General features: G+C 32.5%; 2 protein-coding genes across 2 annotated transcripts; one reads left to right on the top strand and one right to left on the bottom strand.

Annotated features, from left to right (window-relative positions):
* Positions 1–11,949: 11,949 nt before the first annotated feature.
* On the bottom strand, positions 11,950–12,459 carry LOC107940980 (ankyrin repeat-containing protein BDA1-like). The gene has a single exon (XM_016874458.1). The coding sequence runs from the start codon at positions 12,457–12,459 to the stop codon at positions 11,950–11,952; it is 510 nt and encodes a 169-aa protein (XP_016729947.1).
* Positions 12,460–14,017: 1,558 nt separating this feature from the next.
* Positions 14,018–16,527, top strand: LOC107940979 (uncharacterized). Its single transcript, XM_016874457.2, has 6 exons — positions 14,018–14,198; positions 15,091–15,179; positions 15,275–15,350; positions 15,475–15,821; positions 15,968–16,006; positions 16,117–16,527. The coding sequence occupies exons 1-6, from the start codon at positions 14,108–14,110 to the stop codon at positions 16,297–16,299; spliced, it is 825 nt and encodes a 274-aa protein (XP_016729946.1). The 5' UTR covers positions 14,018–14,107; the 3' UTR covers positions 16,300–16,527.
* Positions 16,528–17,595: the final 1,068 nt, after the last annotated feature.

The following is a 17,595-nucleotide window of genomic DNA, read 5'->3' as shown; positions in this document are numbered from 1 at the left end:
TACCCTTTTGTAACTTAGGACAATTCTTTTTCCAATGCCCTTTCTCACGACAAAAAGCACATTCATCTTTGGCAGGTCTCCCTTTGGACTTACTCCTTCTACCAGATTTGTTGCTGCGCGAACGACTTCTTACTGTTAAGACTTCTGTAGTTGTATCTCTGTGATCTTTTTTATCTTTCTTTCGAGTCTCAGATCTATACAACGCACTACAGACTGCATCAAATGTGATTGTATCCTTCCCAAGAAGCAATGTGGTGGTAAGATGATCATATTCATCAAGAAGAGAATTCAACAACAGTAATGCCTTGTCTTCATCTTCAAATTTCTCATCCAAATTTAGCAAGTCTGCTAAAATTTTATTGAATGAGTTCACATGGTCATTCATCGACATACCGGGTGCATACGTGAATCGATAAAGTTTCTTTTTCATATAAAGCCTATTTTCAAGACTTTTTGTTAGAAACTTTTCTTCCAGTGTATCCCACAACTTCTTCGCTGATGTCTCCCTCATGACAGAGTACTTCTGCTCTTTGGCCAAACATAGGCGAATTGTTCTACATGCCTGTCTATTGATCTTGGCCCACTCCTTGTCCATCTTGTCAGGTTTTTCTTCAAGGACTATATCCAGCTGTTGCTGACATAAGGCATCCAGGATCTCACATTGCCACATACCAAAATTATTGGTACCATCAAATTTCTCTACTTCAAATTTCGCATTGGTCACAGTAGTCTTTGACGATGACTTTTCCATTTTTTTCTCCTCAATCCCAACTACAGTACGTGAACAGTGCCGTGAACGATCGTATTCTCCAAGTACGAATCTAGCTCTGATACCAATTGTTGTGCGGAAGCGTGTAAAAGAGTAAAATTATTGTACTAAAAAATCACACTAAGTTCAATTCCCAAGAAAGAGAGGTGGATCACAAGGATCGCTTAAGTACCAGGTCTTTCCTAGCCAGAATATCCCTCAATCGTAATTTAATAGCACAATAAATCACTACAATCACACACACAATTCATGCAGAATAATACAATAAAGAACACAAGAATTTAACGAGGTTCAGCAAATTTTGCCTACGTCCTCGGGCACTACCAAATATATTTCACTCCAAAATACAAGTGAGGATTTACAAAGGGAGAGAGAGAAAACAATGCCTTAAGTAGAGAATGGCAAGTTTGAGATACAGAATGAGAGATGGTTATGCCTATTTATAGTTGAGGTTCAGGGATCAACTTGCAAAGTCACTTTACAATTAGGGACCATATATTGCAAATATTCAGATTTTATTATGCCAATATCTCGATACACATATCTTTGACTTTCCAATATTTGATACCCATATCTTTGACTTTCCAATATTTGATACCCATATCTTTGACTTTCTATTATTTGATACCCATATCTTTGATTTTCCATAAATATGGATAATTCCCAATAGAAACAATTGATAGGGAACCCAATGTTTCGATTAATTGTGTTCTACTAGTTAGAGTTCAATTACATCAAGTAATATCATTTGATAATGGAATTTAAATTCAATATTTTTGTTTGAAAATTTTTTTAGATGTCATACCAAGCAAAAGAGACTGCTATCATACTACTGTCAGAGTTACGTGTGCAGAGTTGTGTTTTTACTATATGCAAACCATTATATGTTTTTTTTTTTTGCATTGAGTGGCTTTAGTCAGATCAAGTATTACAACAATTCAAGATGGTGTAAAGAATTCTAATAAATCCAGAGAACACGAATAACTATGAACCCATTGATTTGCATTTGGGTTGAAAGCATAATTGAGTCATTAAATTTGTACAACACGTAAGATATTGAAGAAATCGTCTCCAACAAAGACCACAGGTTGCATTGATCAAGGATGCATCACAATTTTTACAGCTTTTTACGCTATACATAGAATGGTGTAGGGACAATGGTAACCATATATGTATTCTTCAAGAGAGCCTCCATTTTCTTAGATCGATCATCTAGTTTCTAATATTAGATGAGGACCATGAAAGAGTGGGCTGAACCTATTATCAGCTATTGTTATTTATATTAAAGACAATAAATTAAGATTGTCGTAAAATTAAATATGAACAACTCCTAGCAACATGTTAGGGACCCAATGGCAAAATAAATCATTCTTTGTACCCGTCTTCATTGCTTCCCCGGAAAACACGACACATTTACAATATTTGGGGGGGATATAAAAGGAGCGTAATAAACGTATCAGATATTTTAATATTATTTATTACTATATGTTTAATTTTTCAAGTTTTCTATGTGCCCAGGATTTATATGTTGGAAAATTTGGATATCACATATATAATAAGAATAAATACATGTTATTATTTACTATCATGATAGGTTAGCTCAAATTAAAAGTGATTTAATTTGGTTAGAATTTTATTAGGTTTTTTTAATTATTAAATAAAGTACGGGTCAAATATGTGTAGATACTCTTCTAATCAAATTCTAATTAATGATGAGCTAATTAGAATTTGATTTGAATTAATATGCTAAGGTTATAAATATTAGGGTTCTGGTCTCCAAATTATACAGAAGATAGGAAAGAGAGAGCAGATATTCTCTGAATTTCTTGTGTGCTAATTTGGAAGGTCAAATTCCCAAATTCCAGAAAGTTTCAAGGAATCCATGGATTCAGGTACGCTTCCGCATCTAGTTTTGTTCTTAATTTATTCTTTAATGATTTGACATGATAGATCCTGGTTTATTAAGTTATATTGTAGATTTATTTTATAAATTCTAACAAGTGGCATCCGAGCCTCGTCATATCGAATCATTGGGAATTGATTCAGGTTCTTCATTTGAATAATTGATTCATGAAATTTCATGGGTTTTATATTTCGGATATATATGTTGTTTTTTGAAGATTTATATTAAAGTTTTTTATTATCTTGAATTCATATATTAAAAAAAAAATTGGGTGATTTTCAAATTAATAGATTCAATTATAAAGTTTAAAATATTTGTGTAATATTATTTGATACCTACGTTTTTAAGCTTTATTTGAAAATATTGTGATTCAGTTCCTGTGTATTTGCAAGGCATGTGATTATTATTATTTTAATCCATATGACATTTAAATATATATAAATATATATATAGAAATTGATTCATATATATGTTTTTTGTTTGTTTATATAAATATATAATATATGCATGCTTTGATTGGTTTAATGTTTTGGAAAATTATATATATACATATATATGTTTTATCTTTTAATTTGATTGAAAGATGAAATTAAGGTAAATATTTTGGAAAAAATAAATTCAGATTTTGGCTTTTAATTAAGGATGACTAATATTTTAAATAAATTAGTTGAAACAAAATGCCGCCAAAGTGACCTCTTTTGTGTAGGTTAGTTTATTTGAAATATTAAGATGGTTATATGTTTTTGTAATTCATGCGTTTATTGATTGACCCAAAGGTAAGTTAATATTTGGCAGAATTACAACGACATCTGTGGTGATAAATGTGTGACAATTATAAGGTATTTTATATGAGTAATAAGTTAGTCCAAAGATTAATTCATTGCTTGACATAGTTTATTGTTAATGTTAATTTGATTGCTACAACAAGAGTACCGCTTACTGTTAATATTACTGTCCAAAGACTTTATATTAATGTAGAGTTTGGTATCTTGAGATGGGATTAGCCATTATCTTGAATTTATTGTTTACTTGTGAATATTGATTTAAGCTTGTTTTTGTTCTCTATTCAGCTAATTCATCTTCTGCTGCCACAATATCTGCTAATATAAATTCTATACTCGTGCTTAATGGAACTAATTTTAAAGAGTGGAAAAGGCACTTACTTATAGTGCTTGGCTGTATGGACATAGACCTTGCACTAAGGTAAGAACAACCTGCACCTCTCACTACGGAAAGCACCCCTGATATTAAGAGGGACTTTGAGAGGTGGATCGTTCAAATTGCATGATTCTGATGATCATGAAACACAGCATTCCAGAAGCCTTTAGGGGCACAGAATCTGAAGAGATTACTCAGGCCAAAGGTTTCCTTAATGAAATTGAAAAACGTTTTGCTAAAAACGATAAGGTTGAGATGACATCACTTTTGACTTCTTTGATGCCTATGAAGTATAAGGGTCAAGGAAACGTAAGGGAGTACATTATGGAGATGTTCCATACTGCTTCAAGACTTAAGGCACTTAAGATCAAGCTTTCTGAGGAATTGCTTGTTCTTATGGTTTTGGTATCGCTTCTTGCACAGTTTAACCAATTTAAAATTAGTTATAACTGTCAAAAGGAGAAATGGACCCTAAATGAGCTCATTTCTCATTGTGTGCAAGAGGAAGAAAGGTTGAAGCGTGATAAGTCTGAAAGTGTTCATTTGGCCAATGCCCCTAAGGGCAAGGGCAAGAAAAGAAAATATCAGAATGAAGCTGCTAAGGGTCCAGCTCAAAAGAAACAATAACAAGCTACAGAGAGTTGTTTCTTTTGTAATAAGTCTGGACACGTAAAGAAAGATTGTACCAAATATCATGCTTGGCGTGTAAAGAAATGTATAATTCTTAATTTGGTCTGTTCTGAGATTAATTTAGCTTCAGTACCTAGAAACACTTGGTGGATAGATTCTGGTGCTACTACTCACATAAGTGTTTCTATGTAGGGTTGCCTGAGTTACCGAAAACCAAGTGATGGTGAAAGACACATCTTTGTGGGAGATGGAAAATCAGTAGAAGTGGAAGCAATTGGGCATTTTAGGTTGTTGTTAGGAACTGGTTTTTATTTGGATTTAAAAGACACTTTTGTTGTACCGTCATTTAGACGGAATTTAGTTTTTGTTTCTTCGTTAGACAAATTTGGATATTATTGTTCATTCGGAAACAATCAATTTAATTTGTCTTTAAATTCAAATGTTATTGGAACTGGTTATTTAAATACTTATGACAACCTTTATTTGCTAGAAACAGTTGCATCCTATAATGAAACATTGCATGTGGAATCACGTGGTATTAAACGCAAATTAAATAAGGAAAATTCAGCATCATTATGGCATAGGCGCTCAGGTCATATCTCAAAAGTTAGAATTGAACGCCTTGTGTCTGATGGTATTTTAAAGTCCCTTGACTTCACAGACTTTGATGTTTGTATCGACTGCATCAATGGAAAACAGACTAAAACCAAGAGATTGGGTGCCAACAGATCTTCAGACGTCTTAGAATTACTTCATACAGATATTTGTGGGCCATTCCCTACGGCATCATGGAATGGTCAACAATATTTCATAACATTCATAGGCGATTACTCACGTTATGGGTACCTATATCTAATTCATGAGAAATCTCAGTCTTTGGACGTGTTCAAAACTTATAAAGCTGAAGTTGAGAATCACCTCAACAAAAGGATTAAAAACGTCAGATCTGATCGTGGTGGTGAGTACTACGGTAGATATGATGGGTCAGGTGAACAATGTCTAGGACCATTTGTGAAATTCCTAGAGGAATGTGGTATTGTCCCACAGTACACCATGCCAGGATCACCTAGTATGAATGGTGTAGTTGAAAGACGAAACAGAACTCTTAAGGTTATGGTAAGGAGCATGATTGCTCATTCTACCTTACCTGAGTCCCTCTCGAGAGAAGCATTAAAGACAACAGTTTACATTCTGAATAGAGTACCCAATAAAGCAGTTGAAAAAACACCTTATGAGCTTTGGATGAAATACCTCGAAAATTTCTATAGTAAGATATTATCCTTGATATAGAAAAATAAGGAAATAAGTGATAAAAAGGGAAGTTTTGAGTTATGACAACATTGGGAAGTAAATTATAATATCTTGATTCAGGAAAGGACTAAATTGTAAAAGTGTGAAAAGTTTTGTTGTACAAGAGTAAATACTCAAAAATTGAGGGGTTAAAGTGTAAATATGAAAAGTTTAAGGACCAATAGTGCAAATATTTTAAGGGTGGAATGATCTAGAAACTAAGGAAAATGGATGAATTAGGACCAAATTGAATAAGTGAAGAATTATGAGGGATTAAATTGTAATTTTACCAAATTAAATAATGACTCAATGAAGGAATTTTAAAAGATCATCAAGGGTAATATGGTCAATTAGAAGGAGAGAGAAATCTAGATACAATGATGATGTTAGAGATATTTTAGACAAATTAAATAAATATTAGTTTATTAATACTTTAAATTAATTTTTTAAATGATATTTTTATTATTTTATTATTATTTTATTTAATTTATATATGTAAGGAAAGAAAGTGGAGGGTCGAAATTTTTCTCATGCACTAACGTGAGAGAAAGAGAGAAGGAAAGAAAGTTTTGTTTTTTTTACAATTTGGTCCTTCTATAAAAAATTTACCATTTTCACCCAAGAATCAAAAGAATTTCCATAGCTACTAAGAGAGAAAAATGTTAAGGAGACCATGGGAAGTTAGAATATCAAGTTGGATTTAAGAAATGGAAGCTGAAGGAGAGAGAAAATCAAGATGAAGATTGAAATCAATAGAACAAGGTAAGAACATCATGATTTCAATATATTTTTAAGTTTGATATTATTGAAAAAGCATGGGATTAATGTTAATGTAGAGTTTCCTTACATATGTTCCTATGTTCTTGATATGTTAGTGAAGAGAAAATAAGAGAAAGTGATGAGAAATAGTGTAGAAAAAGAAAATAAGGGTGCTATAAACATGGTAATTAATATCTTGCACTAAAACAGTTTTGGACAGCAGCAGTAGTCTAAATTTGAAAAATCATCAAAAATTTCAGAAATCAAATTATAGGATGAATAAAATATGAAATTAAATCTTATTGAGTCTAGTTTCTTATAGAAGAAACTATGTAAGCAATGGAATTGTAAATCATGAGATATAATAAATTTTGTGAGACAAGGCCAGAATGATTTTGGGTTCCCCTTTTCTGACTTTGGAAAATCATAAAAAATTGGATAAAAATAATTAGGGGCTTAAATTTATATTTTTAGAATATTGAATGAGTCTATTTTCAATATAAATAAATAGGAACATCATTCAAATTCTGTACGAGGAGATAATTAATTTTTAGTGAAGAAGGGTCAGAACTGTTAGACAGCAGAACAGGGGTAACTTTAAAGAATAAACTGTACTTATTAGCTAAATCAAAAATTCTGAAAATTTTATGGTAAGAATATATATGAATCTATTTTCAGGTAAAATTATAGTATCTTAATTTGGAGTTCTATAGCTCCAGATATAAATAATTTAGTAACTATGACACAGATGGACAGCTTGAATATTCATAAAAGTAAATAATAAAAATTTTAGATAATGTTACTTACAAGTGTGTTATATACATTAAGGATGTGGAATGGAGAGGAGGGGGAGGAAAATATATATAAATATTCAGCTAATATGGTTAATTTGCATGTTTTAGGCTAAAGGACTAAATTGAATAAAAGTAAAACTTTAGGGGTAATTTTGTAAAAATGTCAAAATGACCAAATTGAAGGGAATGAATTGTTTTATTATCTAAATTAATAAATTGAATGAAATTATTAATTTAAGATCGGGTGAAATTTGGGAAGATAATAAATTACCAAAATGCCCCTAAATCTTAGTATTTCTGCAATTTAGTCAGGTAGGTTCGTATAACTTGAATGAGCATATAAATATGTCAATTTAACTATTATATTGTATTTTATATGATGTTTGAATTGAATATATGAAATGTATGGATGTTGAAATGAAAGAAATAATACATGTTCTGAAACTATTGAAAGGGATAAAATCTGTTTGAATATTTGGTTCCGGATGGATATAGGTGATTTCCCAAATGGAAGAGTTCCTGTATGTGTTGCAGAAATAGATAACCCGGACGGTTAATCTGACAAAATCCTTCTCGAGAATTTAAAGTGGATAGGATTCGTTCCTGATTCACTATAATACCTCAAAGTGGATAGGATTTGTTCCTGATTCACTATGGTAATTTAAAGTGAATAGGATTTATTCTTGATTCACTATGGCAACTTAAGGTGGATAGGATTTGACCTGAAAAGGTAATCCTGATTCACTACAGTTACATGATATATGATTCATTATGGTAACCTAAGGTGGATAGGATTTGACCTGAAAAGGGTAATCCTGATTCACTACAGTTACATGAGATGTGACTCGAGAGAGTGTTTGATGATTAAACGTCCTAAAGGTTATTTCTGAATATGAATTGATGGAATATAGAAATGTACGCTTTGAGTGTACTGTTGAAAAATCCATCGGAACTCCAATGATTCAACGAATAGAATATTTGATATAATACAAGAATTATAATATAAAAAGGATGTTACATGAAACATGAAAATAAATGCTAAACGATATAAATAATTGAAATTATTTTGAAATTTTCGATAATGCCTCATATCTTATATCGGTCTCAAGTACGGGTATGGGGTGTTACATTGGACAGGTCAAAAGCCTAGTCTAAAGCACTTTCACATTTGGGGATGTCCAGTTGAGGTAAGGCCTTATAGGCCACATGAAAAGAAATTGGACTCCAAAACAGTAAGCAGCTACTTTATTGGCTATTCTGAGCGATCTAAGGGTTATAAATTTTATGATCCCATAATAAGGAATATTTTTGAGATAGGAACTACTACATTTTTTGAGGATGTTGAGTTTAGAGGGAGAAATAAGGTTAGAAACATTGCTTTTGAGGAGGAATTGGATTCTAACTCAATTCCTACTATCACTTTTGACGATGTTCAGGTTCTTATACCTATCATTGATCAAGAAGTGAATCCAGAACCTCTACAAGACAATGTTGAACAACTCCCCATTCAAAATGAGGTAATTGTTCTAGAAGAACAAACTCAACAACCTCAAGAACAAGTGCCATTAAGGAGGTCCATAAGAGAAAGGAGAAATGCTATTCCAGATGATTATATTGTATTTCTCCAAGAACATGAGGATGATAATGGAATGATGGAAGATGATCCAATCAACTTTCATTAGGCCATGAAAAGTTCTAATTCTCAAAAGTGCATTGATGCCATGAAAGATGAGTATAAATCTATGCAAGACAATAAAGTTTGGGAACTTGTCACATTACCTGAAGGTGCAAAACCAATTGGTTGTAAATGGATATTTAAAACCAATAGGGATGCAAATGGTAATGTGGAAAGGTCTAAGGCAAGTCTTGTAGCTAAAGGATATGCTCAAAAAGAAGGTATTGATTTTACAGAGACCTTCTCTCCAGTTTCATCGAAAGACTCCTTCAGGATAATCATGGCACTTGTTGCTCATTTTGATCTTGAGTTACATCAGATGGATGTTAAGACTGCGTTTCTTAATGGCGGCATTGAAGAAACAATTTATATGGTGCAACCAGAAAATTTTGAGTCGAAAGACTTAAAGAATATGGTTTGCAAATTGACAAAATCCATCTATGGACTCAAACAAGCTTTCCGTCAATGGTACCACAAGTTTCATCAAATAACTGTTTCGTTTGGTTTTGAGATGAATATTATTGATGATTGTATGTATCACAAATTTAACGAGAGTAAGTACATATTTCTGGTTCTATATGTTGATGAAATTTTGCTTGCCACTAATGATATAGGCTTATTGCACGAAACCAAGAGATTTTTATCCAAGCATTTTGAGATGAAAGATCTTAGGGACGCCTCTTTTGTTTTAGGAATTCAGATACATCGAGATCGATCTCGAGGTATTCTTGGATTATCACAAAAGAGCTATATTGATAAAGTACTCAAAAGGTTTGGCATGCAGAATTGTAGACCAGGTGACACCCTTGTCGCTAAAGGAGACAAATTTAATCTTACTCAATGCCCTAAAAGTAACCTTGGAATTCAGGAAATGCAAAAGATTCCCTATGCATCAGCTGTTGGGAGTTTAATGTATGCTCAAGTATGTACGCGCCCGGACATTGCGTACATTGTTGGGATGTTAGGCAGAATTTAAGCAACCCTAGTATAAACCATTGGATAGCAGCCAAAAGGGTTATGAGATATCTTCAGAGAACAAAAGATTACATGCTTACTTATAAGATATCAGATCTTTTAAAGGTCATAGGGTATTCTGATTCTGATTTCGCTGGATGCCAAAATAGTAGGAAATCTACATCAGGCTATATTTACCTGTTAGTCGGAGGAGCTATATCTTGGAAAAGTGTCAAACAGACACTTGTAGCTTCATCCACTATAGCAGCAGAGTTTGTAGCATGCTATAAGGCATCAAACCATGGAATATGGTTGCAGAACTTTGTCACAGTGCTGCGCATTTTGGAGAATGTAGAAAGACCACTCAAATTATTTTGTGACAATAAGTCAACAGTGCTATATTCCAATAACAACGGGAGTTCATCTAAGTCAAAACATATTGATATAAAGTTCCTAGTTGTAAAAGAAAGAGTGCAAAATGTTCAAATATCCATAGAGCACATTGGGACAAACTCCATGATAGCGGATCCGCTCACAAAAGGTTTACCACCCAAGGTCTTTCATGAGCACACTGCTCACATGGGTGTTACATTGTTTGAGGATATCATGATTTAGTGGGAGTTTATATTTCAGACATTAATGTATTTGGTTATTTTCTGATTAGAAATGAAGTATTCAGTTTATTCACTCTGTTTATTATTTTGAAATTGACCTCACTTAAGTTTAAAGAGGACCAGTTGGAAATAGACATGTTTAGATCATATTGCACGTAATTTCCATGCTACACATCCATACTTGATCTATGTCATTTGGTTGTGTTAATATACGTGATCATGGATAGATTTAGTTACGATATATGTAACGAAAGTCACCTTGGTTCTATGTTAACATAATTAATGGACGAGATTGTTCGGAATACCTTTTGGATATGATAGTAAAGTTTTGAGCTCATAAGGTTATAAAATGACATGTAATTATAAAGTAATCAGTATATATATATGTGGTCCAAGTGGGAGATTGTTAGAAAATTTAGACATCACATATATAATAAGAATAATTACATGTTATTATTTATTATCATGATATGTTAGCTCAAATTAAAAGTGATCTAATTTGGTTAGAATTTCATTGGGTTTTTTAATTATTAAATAAAGTATGGGTCAAATATGTGTAGATACTCTTCTGATCAAATTCTAATTAATGATGGGCTAATTAGAATTTGATTAAAACTAATATGCTAAGGTTATAAATATTAGGGTTATGGTCCCCAAATTATACACAAGATATCTTTTCTAATATCCCATCATTAGGAAAGAGAGAGCAGATATTCTCTGAATTTCTTGTGTGCTAATTTGGAAGATCAAATCCCCAAGTTCCAGAAAGTTTCAAGGAATCCATGGATTCAGGTACGCTTCCGCATCTAGTTTTGTTCTTGATTTATTCTTAATGATTTGACATGACAGATCCTGGTTTATTAAATTATATTGTAGATTTATTTTATAATTAAAATTTAAGGAGAATATAAATTGAATTTAACACTAATGAATGTTGAGTTTCACTTAAAATTTCTAGAAAAACTTTTAATTTTTTCACGGATCACCAAAATAAATAGTCTTTTACATTCTATCCTAAACCCTAAATAGTCAAATATTTAGAAATGATAATTTTCAAGCATATCACAATGGCTACTCACTTATTGACATTTGAGCGAAGACATATTACCAAGAATCATTCATCATATGTCGATTTCTATCATGAAAGATAAATTGTGAAAGTTTTTTATGTATCATTCTTATTCACTCTAACTGAACGATGAAGATTAAATATCCATATGTTTTATCTCTAATGCAATGAAGTGAAAATAATATTAGAAGATATATTGTTGCTGACAGGACTTCCAATGAAGAGTCATCCTGTAACTGACCGATCTGAACATAATTTAGACAAATCATTTATGAAACATTCAAAAAATGTACCATCTTCCATCTGGCTTCAAAAGATTTCAAGTGAGTTTAGACTAGTTGAAGAAGCGTGCCTCTCTATACAATGACCTTCGAAGAAATGACAATAAAACATTTAAAGCTCTGGCATTTCCCTTGTTGACAGCGATGTGCAAAGCCGTTTGGCCTCGATTGGTGGTGTCGGTGATGGAAAGAGGGCTAACCGCTAGAAATTCACACAAAAGGTTAAGGTCATCGTTTTCAACTACCCGGTGCAGTGAAGTGAAACCATCCCTTCCTTTGACACGGACAAGTTCTGGCTTCGTCTGTAGTAGCCTATACACAGTCGAGGTCTGGTTACTTAGCAACGCAACGTGGAAGGGGCACCACCCATTTGGGTTTAGCTTCTTGGAAAGAGATGGTTTAAGCCTCATGATCTCTAACGCAAAATTGGTATGCCCCATTGCTACAGCTACATGCAAAGGAGTTTGAGCGAAAGGTAGTAAATCAAAATGCTCCAGAACATGAGGATCTTGATGTATCAGTTCATATAAGGCCTCAATATTTCCATGATAAGCAGGCCTCATCAATTCGGGACATATTTTGAGAGACTTACTCGAATGCTAGCCTAAACACAAGTTAGCCTTAGCACATGATATCTTAGGATCGGTTTGGATGGACGGGCATCTACCTCTAGTTAGTGTAACAGTGATGGTGAAATTAGATATTATAATATAAAACAAAGTGTAAGTTAAAATGCACTACACCACACTCCACCTCCGTCCAAACCCACCCTTTATATGCTATAGATATATATAAAACAAAAACCAGAAGAGATAAAAAGGTTGAAGAGAACTCCCAAAATTAGACAAAGGTTAAATTATGCTATTATTTCCTATATTTTGTAAAAGTTATGGATTTAATCCTTATAATTTTTGAATTTTGAGATTTTTATTCTGACTCTATTAGTTATTAAATTCAATTACTAGTTCTCTATTATGCATTCAGTTGTAGATTTAGTCTACATTACTCAATTGAATCATTCTAAGTTTATATATTTTTTCAAATTTTGAAGTCTTAATGTAAATGATAATCGTTAATCCATTAACTAAATTTTTAATGAGTAATATATAAAAATGACAAGTTAACATATGATAATATGTGTGCCGTGTCAAATTTTGGAAATAATAAAACTTAGTAGATTTAAACGTTATCATTTGGTAAGGGTTGAAATTTTAACATTTGAAAAGTACAAATACTAAAAATTACCAAATTAAAATATATGAATTAAATCTGCAACTTTCATAAAATATAAAGACTAACAACATAATTCAATCCCTTTTAATCTCCACTAGCTCAACCACTAACTAAACAAAATACCCAAAGCCCAACTTTAGCCCAGGGGCGTTCAAATTTCAATTAAAACCAAATTAATCGGTTGAACCGATCTAATTTGGTTAACCTGTCGGTTAACCAATCTAATTGGTCGAAGTTTGGTTAATAATTTTTTTAAAGTTTGATTATCGGTTAATTCGTTTTGAAATCGAGTATTTAACCGAATTTAATAATTAATAATACAAATTATATGTAGTTTTAATTCAGATAATTCGATCAAATAAATATTATCAATTTATTTTTCTTGATATGTTTTACACTTGTTTTGATAAATAAAAAAACAAAAACATAAAATTTTTGATTAATTCAGTCGAATAATCAAATTAACTGAAATATTTCGATTTGATTAAATTTTTTAAAAAAGTTTCAATTTAATTTTAAAGAATTAAAATATTCAATTAATTTTATTAATACTAATTCGATTCAATTAACATTTCCTTTAACTGTTTAAACATCCCTATATTATCCTGTTCAAAAGTAACAAGACGAACTTAAAAACTCAAACACCGTTAACAAGACACGAAAAATCCTTAGCTTCTCCGAACAGAAAAGAACATGAAAAAGACACCCACAAATGAAACACCTTTTCGCTTTAGGAATTGAGAAAAAAACAAAAAAAAAAAGACTTGTTAAACAATGGTGGCAACAAATAATCAAAAGAAAGGCTTTCAAGCAATGACATTACAGAATCCGTTAACTTTGAAAATGGGTCAAGTATTTACTGCCTTTGCCCTTGGTTGTGGTATTGGTATAGGCTGTGGTATAAATCTAGGTACTGCTCATAACATTTGATTTTTAATGAAGAAAAGAGAAGAAAACCTTAGCTTTTGAGTTGTGAAGATGAATTGGGGTGATTTGTTTGGTCCCAAAAATGATGATTTTGGTCCCAAAAATGATGATTTTGGTCCTAATTTGCTTCCCAAAAAAACTTGTATGTATCAATTTTGATATCACTTTCATTTTTTTTTACCTACTTAATGGAAAAAATGTGGGTTAGTGAAATGAATATCAACTTTTTAATTGGATGTTAATGGTATGAAAATACACACTTAAACGGATTCGAACTCATGTTTTTCTGTTTAGATATTATTGGTTTTTGATCTGGTATGTTTATTGATTTATAATTTGTTAAAAGCTTGAATTTTTTGTGCCTTGTGATTGTGATTTTTAGTTTAGTGTTAACTAGGATCGGTCCAGTAAGAGGAATAAAAGCGGGAACACAAATCGCATATAATTAGATAGGGTAGTCTTTCTTTCTCTTAATAGGAACAGAATAAAATTTATGGGAACGAAAAATGTTTTTCTTTTTTTTTTGGAATTGTTTATTTTAGTCAATAATGTCATAGTAAATTGTTGAAGAGAGGTCGAACTTTTTAAAGTATTGTCTGATCAGAGTTGATGGACCCTTTAATGTGTTAGTATTGTCTTTGGGTCAAGCGAGGGTTTGATCTCTCAATTATGATGAAAGCCGTCTAAGGTGGAGTTCATATAGCGAGTATGTCTTGTTGAATCCATCGGCTTCTATTTGGATGTTTATGGTTTTTGAGGTGGTGGGTTCATTGATTTGTAGTTTGTTAAAACTTGAATATTTTCTGTTTTCTGAGAGTGAATTTTAGCTCAAGGTTGGTCCAGTTCTAAAAACGAAAATGGAAACACAAGTCACCATTTCTTTGGCATCTAATTCAATAAGGAATGAATTAGTAGCATCAAAACTTTTATGATTGATGAACATATTGTATGGTGAACGATGCAAGTTTTTCCGGCATTTCTAGTTCATAGTACATTCTTTCGCGGATATTGTGTTAACCGCACTGTAATATCAGGTACGATACCTATGCTGGGACAAGTTATGAGTGCAACTAGAGGCGCAACCAATGCGTTTTCTGGTGTTAGCAAACACGTCAATGATGCTGTAAGTTAAATGCGCGGTTTTATGATCGTCTTTCGTCTTTGATTTTTGTTTGTTTGATCCAATCTGCATTCCTCGTCTTTCTTGTTTTGTTTTAGTTAACGAAATTCGGAGCTAAGAGCATTGAAGCCGGGATTGGATGTGGTGTCGGTTTTGGCCACGGTTTCGGTGTCGGTATGCAATGTCCTCATTGAACCAGCTTTGCTTTCTATCATCTTTTTTCCCGTGCTGCAATACAAATAATGTGCTATGAACTAAAGACATTCGTTTTTTACGGAGAATGTTGTTCCCGGTACAGGACTCTCTGCGAAGCCTGGGATGTTGCATCAAATTCAATGTTGTGTTATAGAAACAATGGCGAAATTGATGATGAAGTTCGGAAAGGCTCCCGGATTACCCTTCATTGGAGGTGCTTTTCCTGCATCGTTTCGAAGTGGTTGGACCACAACGAATGAACCATCCCGAAATCCACTCGGAAACATGAACCAGATAGTGTCAAAGCTAGCAGATTCTACATCCCAAGGGTTGCCTGGACCCGGGATTACGAGCAGAGGTTCAACTTTTGGAACTCGAACAGAAAAAGTTCTCAGTAGTTTTTTGCAAAATCCAGTTTTCAACGATGACGAAACTAGCCAAAATGAACTGGTATGCAAAGCTAGTTTTATGCTTGTGCGTGTAGAATATCGTGTTTACACGACCCGGGAACGAGCGGTTGTGTTTTGTTCCGATTTTGGTTATCAGTGATTGCGGTAGGCAGTTGCGATAATTAACCTGGTTTGGTTGATTTGTAGGCGGCACGGTTGCCAACTGAAAACAACATGCTTCAATTGGTAATGCCCCTTATTTGCTTTGCAACCCGGTTTTGGTTGTTTTATGTTAGTGTTCGTGTTCATGTTCGTTGTCTCGTTCAGAATGTGTTAGAATTCTGCTTTCCATTCAGGTAATGAAACATCAACAAATTATCGAACAACTTATGGAGGAAAATCGGAAGCTTCATCAGATACTTACGGAAGACCTAAACATACCTACTAGCAAGCTCCAAACCGGTTACTTGAGTAAAACGGAATCTCCATGTTCGGATTGCTTCTTTTGCCGAAGGAAACAAAGGAGAAACAGACGATGATTAGTCGTCTCGTGCTTCATTCGAACGTGCACACTCGCCCCCCCACAACCGGCCCGGTTATGACTAATCGGAATTTGATTTTTTTATGTGCCGTTTTCAGTTGCATACCAACAAAACTCAACCATTTTCACCCTAGAAAACACAAGACATGACAAATGTTTGTACAAAAGTATGTTTGTTTTTACTCAAAACAGGTTTTTTTTAAATAAAGGTCATTTTAACAAGAGACATGAATGTCTTTTTTTTTTCTTTGTGTCAAAGACATGAGTGTCTTTTGGCTATTCCCTTACTATCTGAGTTTTTACTGGTCCTTTTCGAGATTTTTAGGTTGTTGGTAAAAGTATCATGGAAATCTTTGCAGTATGATTCAAATTATATTTTGTCACTTTTACTTAAAAATAGGTAAATTAGTTGTTATATGTTAAATCAAAAAGCAAATTAGTTGTTTCTATTAAAATTTTCATCCATTTGTATCATTAAAAACTTGTCGAAATTATCAAATACATGTCACGTGAACCTCATGTTAATGTATAAAGACCAATTTTTAATAGCAAAAATGGATGAAATTTTCAATAGAATGACAAGTTTGTTTTTTTATCTAAAGTACATTGACTAATTTATCTATTTTTTGAGTAGAAGGACAAAATGCAATCTAACTCCTAGTACAGAGACTTTCGTGGTATTTTTGTCTACAAAGATTTGATGAGATATAACTACGTAGGGGTGATATCAGTTTGATTCGGTCAAATTTTTCGAATCATCCATCATAATTCAGTTCAATTCGGCTCGATTTGGTTCTTGATTTTTTTCATATTAATTTTTGTTTTGAATTTTTATACTTATTTTGACAGAAGATACTTTAATTTATGATTTTTAAATATTATATCACAAAATTTCCATGTATTTTTTTTCATAATTAGTTATATTTTTAATTATTTTCACTACTTTAAATATAAAATATTTATTTTTATATTATAAAAATAGAAATTTAGTCCAATCTACCGTTTGAGTCCAAAACAGTTTACCATTTTTTTTTAAACCCTATAATTATGTAATTTGTTGGTGGGGGAAAGCATTCCACGTGACCCATCACTTTCATGCCCAAAAATTGGTTATAATTTGAGTTTTTAGGCCCACACTATACAACAAATCATACATTTCATTTCATTTTTCGTATAAAATTTTCGTGTATTCATATCTTGCTTATATGTTCTTCCATAATATGCTTTTGCAGCCACTAAGATAAAGGACCTTTACCTTTAGTACTCTTTTTTTAACCAATTACCTCCCACAATT

Source organism: Gossypium hirsutum, chromosome A03 (assembly GCF_007990345.1).
Source record: "Gossypium hirsutum isolate 1008001.06 chromosome A03, Gossypium_hirsutum_v2.1, whole genome shotgun sequence".
Taxonomy (NCBI): domain Eukaryota; kingdom Viridiplantae; phylum Streptophyta; class Magnoliopsida; order Malvales; family Malvaceae; genus Gossypium; species Gossypium hirsutum.
This window is presented reverse-complemented; position numbering and strand designations above follow the sequence as displayed.